This window comes from Egretta garzetta, unplaced genomic scaffold, assembly GCF_000687185.1.
Source record: "Egretta garzetta isolate BGI_Z169 unplaced genomic scaffold, ASM68718v1 scaffold45, whole genome shotgun sequence".
NCBI lineage: Eukaryota > Metazoa > Chordata > Aves > Pelecaniformes > Ardeidae > Egretta > Egretta garzetta.
In genome coordinates this window covers 12046657-12052041 of record NW_009260028.1, presented here as the reverse complement: position 1 = coordinate 12052041, position 5385 = coordinate 12046657, and the positions used below count along the sequence as shown (strand labels likewise).

At 42.7% G+C, this 5385-nt stretch overlaps 1 protein-coding gene across 1 annotated transcript in view; it reads right to left on the bottom strand.

Moving 5' to 3' along the window:
- Positions 1–2597: 2597 nt before the first annotated feature.
- UMODL1 (uromodulin like 1) overlaps positions 2598–5385 on the bottom strand; it is a 49917-nt gene continuing 47129 nt past the window's right edge. Inside the window, exon 20 of the mRNA XM_035896505.1 lies at positions 2598–2785. Coding sequence (XP_035752398.1) covers positions 2598–2785 — 188 coding nt within the window. The remainder of the gene's footprint in view (positions 2786–5385) is intronic.

Below are 5385 nucleotides of genomic sequence, written 5' to 3'. Positions count from 1 at the left end.
AGCAGAAGATTTTGGTTTGAGTTTATTTAGCTGAACAGACTGTTGTTGTATCCAGTGGAGCATGTAAACCAAACCCTTGCTGCTCTACTAACAGTAGGGTCTTGCAGCCGGGCAAAATCCAGCTCAAATGTATAACTATTCTGTTGCAATCAGAGTGCTGTCACTTAGGTGGGCAGCACACTCTGTGGCTTGACTGCACAGCCATTGTGGCCTAATTAAACAGAACGTGTAGGTACCAATTGACTATCTAGAAAAACATGGGCTGCCAGTAGCAAAAATAGTTTCTTTTTTCTATTTTTTTTTCCACTGAGTCCTTGTTGATCAAATAATTTAAAATCAAATCTCAAAACTCATGCTGAAGAACACTCTGAGTAGGCTAAGCCCCAGATTCATGGTCCCTCTTCTTCATTTGGAGGCAAACCCAATACTTGCTCTCCAGCTCCTGTATACTTAAGGCGTTGCACAATTAGGTCTTCGACGTTGCTGCAGCTCAAAGTTTCAGCCTCACCTTAAGTAAATAGTGAATTACAAACTGAAAAGGAGATCTCTCTGAGGGTTTGCTGATTTATTTCCTGCAATATTTATAGAAACTCTTTGTCAATAGTAACAGCACAAGTGATGCTTCGATTGGCACACAGCAACGTGCACAGTGGGAAAGCCAAATCTTGGAACTTGAATGGAGAACCACAAAGTCTTTCTTTTTTTCCTTCTATTTTATCTATGGAAAAAACCTGCCAAAATTCACTTCAACTTGGAACTGCAGTCACAAATAGCTCTCAGGACACCAGGGAAGAGCCAGATAGCCAGGAAAAAAAAAAAAAAAGGAGGAGGGGGGGAAAGAAGCCTTTTATATGTGACATTAATTTGGAAGAGTCAGCGTTGCACCCAGTCATGACCACAGTTGTGAAGAGTAATGAAAGCCAAATGCTGAGTGAAGACAAGATTCAGTTCTCCGTGTGATGAGACATGATGCAACTAGAAAAAAATAAAAACCAAATTAATCATGATTGAGAAAGGTAATTAACTACCTTCCAAAGAAAGTAAATAAAGTAAATACATAGGATAGAAGAGCTGAGTAGCTCCAGCATCTAAAATGAGCCATGAGCAAATATTCCAACATGATGTATAAGCGTTACGAGCCTGACAATATCCTTTATGCTACAACCGCATTGCACAACTCTAGAATTGCCATTACTATCAAGTATTGCAATCACCTGTGACCACTCATGAGAGCAGAACGATGAATGAAGACAAGCCATTCTTCTCCCTGTGGAGAGATTCAGAGCCTTCATATATAGGTTGTAAATTAATGGACCTAGATATGCAGGATTATGGTTCCCTAGTGGGACCTGTATCACTGATGGAACTGTACCGCTGCTGGAGCCGTACCAAGGAGCCCCAGGTACCTTCCCTTTGGGCTCCCAACAGGCAGCCCTGCCAAGCCTTTGGGAAGCAATCAGAGCATCACCCTCACCTACAGTGACCTACATAGATGACTACAGAGGGTGGTCTCCGTAAGGTAAGCCTGGGGGAAATAGAGCTAATCGTGTCAATTCAAGACTTGACGAGCAGATAGGTGGGGTACAATCTTCCCTGTCCTTTCTCTGTGATATATATTAAGCGTTCTTGTACTCAGTGAAGCAAACTAAATTATCTGCAAATACCATCATGGTGAGTCAAGTGAATTTACTGTGGTCATGGCAGCTGCATTGTCACGTATGAGGCCTCCATCAGGAAAGAGTTACGGACTGGTAACAACGTCAAACAAGCCTGTGCCCAGGAACAGAATTCGATCAGCTCTGCAGTAAACATCCTTGAGTCCTGAAGCAATGTTAGGTGTTCTTTTGCAGCAAGACAGCTTCCTCACCTATGTCTCCTCCTCTTAAAGGGACAAACATGCCAATGGAGGTGAGCAGCTTGAACACACTCATTTTACAGAAAAAGTGCCGACTCCTACGGTATTCTGGAAAAGTGTTAAACTCCCATCTTGCAGAGGCAAAACATGTGGTAGTGGTTGAGACCCCTCAGAGCTGACTTTTCAAGACTCTCTGCAGGCACTTGTAAGCACTGTGCATGCATTATCAATACTTCAAGCTCTTTATGTCTAACATCCCACTACTTTCTCGAAAAACACCCCCGCAAAAAAAAATTAAAAATTAAACCCAAGCTTTTGCAGAAAGGGATAACTTCTGAAGCAACTTCGCTTCTGAAGCAGATTTTTAAAGAGGGTGTTAAAGTTTCCCTCCTTTATTATACTAATCCATGATCCAAAACCAAAAGTGATATGATTTTTGTGGAAATGGTTATTGGTTTCTTCTAAAGTGGTGTGTCATTTACTCTGAGACTGAAGCCATGAAAGAAGATAGAGAAGAGAAGGCTCTTCCTCCTCTGTAGTCTGCAGCATTTGAAAACAGGCAAGAATCATAGGAATTTAATTCTTACTTCTATGACCTTCACCCACAGCAAACACGATGGGAGGTTCAAATACCCTTAACCAGAGATGCTCATCTGCAAGTATTTAAGCATTTCAGGAGATAAGCAGATAAAAAAAGTAACAGATGACAATTCAGTACTTACATCTGGTAACCTGGAAATCGCTAATCATAGAACACTTGGTAGCTGAAGTTGTCAGACTTGATTCTGAAGTTGTATCTTCCTGCCTTTCGCTGGTACAGGAAGATGAGAAGGCTCACAACTCCCAGCACAAAACCAAACACAGTAAAGGCAATGAGGATGATGTATCCAACTCCCAGCCCAGTCTCCTTCTCTCTCTTCAAATCAGACGCTAAAAAAAACAAGAGGTGAAAGAAAAAAGCTTTGAAATTCCTAAATCTTTTCCTTGCCTACAAATCAGCCAACATGCATATTGAAGCACAGAGCTGTGAGACAGAAGTGAATCAGCCTTTTGGGGAGGGTGATTCTCATGGAATGGTCTGTGAGCCACAGTCCAAGTTCTCTTTTTACATACAAGTGTGGAGTCCCTACAGACATGAGTGTGATGAGTCTTTGGAATTTGACTCTACAATTTTCTGTTCAAATAACAATTAAAGGATCAGTACTGGTGACTTTTTGAAATGCTGCCTTACTTTCAGAATGACCCTAGAGGTTAAGCGTTCTCCCATCTTAATCCTGTCCCCGTTCATCTGTGATTATTAAAAAACCACTTGATTTGTTTTTATGTCATATGTCAGCAGAGATCTGGCTGGAGCAGTCATTAGGGGCAGGTGAGTGGGTCACACTGAAGCGGTCACCATGGGCTCAACTCTGTAGCCTGACCACAGGCATCTGGTGCCACCTGAGAAGCCCAAAGGTGTCTACAATATCTGTACAGGCCTGGTAGACATGGCATGGGACCTGCAGGAGACCTACAGTCTTTTGGAATAGCACCCAGACACTGAGGGGAAGGAAAGAATGGGGCACCATGGATCATGAGCACTAAATGACTATGTTTGGGCAAGAGTCAAGTCCCTTGCTGCCAGCTGTCTCCCTAGGCTCCACTGACCATTGGCAGATGTATTCACCTGGTTCACATGTAGACACTTCCATGTATTTGTCCAAATCTGCAAGCAGAATCCCCTCTCCCTTTAACATTATGCCTCTTATTGATGTGTGTGCGTGCACTCTTGCACACTTCTAATTCATTCTCGTAAGTCCTTGATGCACCTACAAAAACATCCATTTGTCTTCTTACATTTTCAGGACAGCAGTTATTTAGTCAAGCACTTGTGCAGTGCCTGAGGTACACAGAAGTCAAATGCTAATGCATACATCCCTGTAATTAGAGACAAGATCTTTGGCCAAAGGGCACTGTTGGCAGCCACAGATGTATGCAATAGCAGTGCCCAAGCTACCTAACATTCAGGGCATCGTTCCAAGACAGGCCAAAGCAGTGCTGCACATAGTATATTTAGGCTTGTTTCCTAATTTCAGCATGAAACAAAGGAACAAAAAAGAAGATGCACAGTAAAAAAGGCAGCCTGTAGCCAGACACAGACAGAACAGGCCTTCCTGAGGATATGTATCCGTGGTCTTTGCTATAGCATGTGGCCAAGCAGTATAGGCAAAGCAGTTAAAGTTTTTTTCGTGTTTCACTGCAGCAGCTCACCTGACATCATAAATCATGTTGTCTCCTTCCACACAGAGATGCACATCACTGTCTAGGTCTAGCCTCACACTTAAAATGCAATGTGAGTATCCAAATTGGAAATAGGAGACAACATCTCATAGTGCCACCTCTGCCTAGGAATCGATGTAGTACAACCCAAATAAAGCTCCCCTCACCAGAGTTCCTTTTGTGTGATGACCATTTTACAACATTAGAAATGCACTGGGGTCTCCAGTGAGGTGGGAGTGAGATCTACTTGATGTAAGCGCTGTGCAAAGAAAGCTGCATTAATTGCTACATTTTTTAAAATGAACTAATTCAGAAATGAACACTGCAGGCCTATTCTAATAGACTAATACTTGCATATAATGGAAGAAAAATACAATATGCTAAGTCAGAGACAGTTTCTAGGTCTGAAAGAACATTATGATTGTCACAGCACAGGAGAAAAAAATACCCCAAACCCACTAACAGGCCAGCATTAACTCATCTCCACAGTCAAAAGAGAGTTAAGTGACTGGCAAAACAGGCAACCAGCAGGAGGAAAGGGGGTGCCTTCTGTCTATTCACAGTAGCCATGTGTTAAAACTCTGGTATCGGTGTGTACAAATACTCTCAATGAGTGTTTCACGCTAGTAAATTATGAATGCAAATGGCTGGAGGAGGCCAAATGACTGAAAATGTTAGAAGCTACTGGTGCCCTTGAAAAACATCACTTGGGGTACATGCAGAAGAGACAGATGTAGAACAAATCAGACATTGCCTGTACACAGTGCTGGTGTTCGCTCTCTATTAACCTGTACTGCACCACTCCACCAGATGAAGGCAGGTGCTGAGCATCGCCTGTGTTCTGCCGCTTTCCCTCAGGGTAGTAATGAAGTCAATGCCAGGGCGTCGAAGGAAACGCCACCATACAATCTCTTATCTCTCCTCTGATTTTGGACTTCAGAGCTCAATATAATTGCAGTCTCACAACAGTGCAGAGTGAATACTTGAAAACATGATTGTAATCAAAAAGATTCAAGCTGCTTTCACACTTTGCAGTTGTAGTAACTGTTTGGTTTTGTGGCTGTTGTACTTGCTACCCTGAGCAATAGCTACACGAAGCACTTTATCCTCTTCCTTTCTACATTCCCTTGACAATCTGACAGTCGCTTCACCGAGGAGGGCACATGTTTTTCCACACTGCCACACGGCTTCAGTAAGAACTCCTGTTCCTCAGAAAAATATGCAGAGGGGCAAGAAAACCTTGTATCACAGGTCTTCAGGTTCCTTTGCTA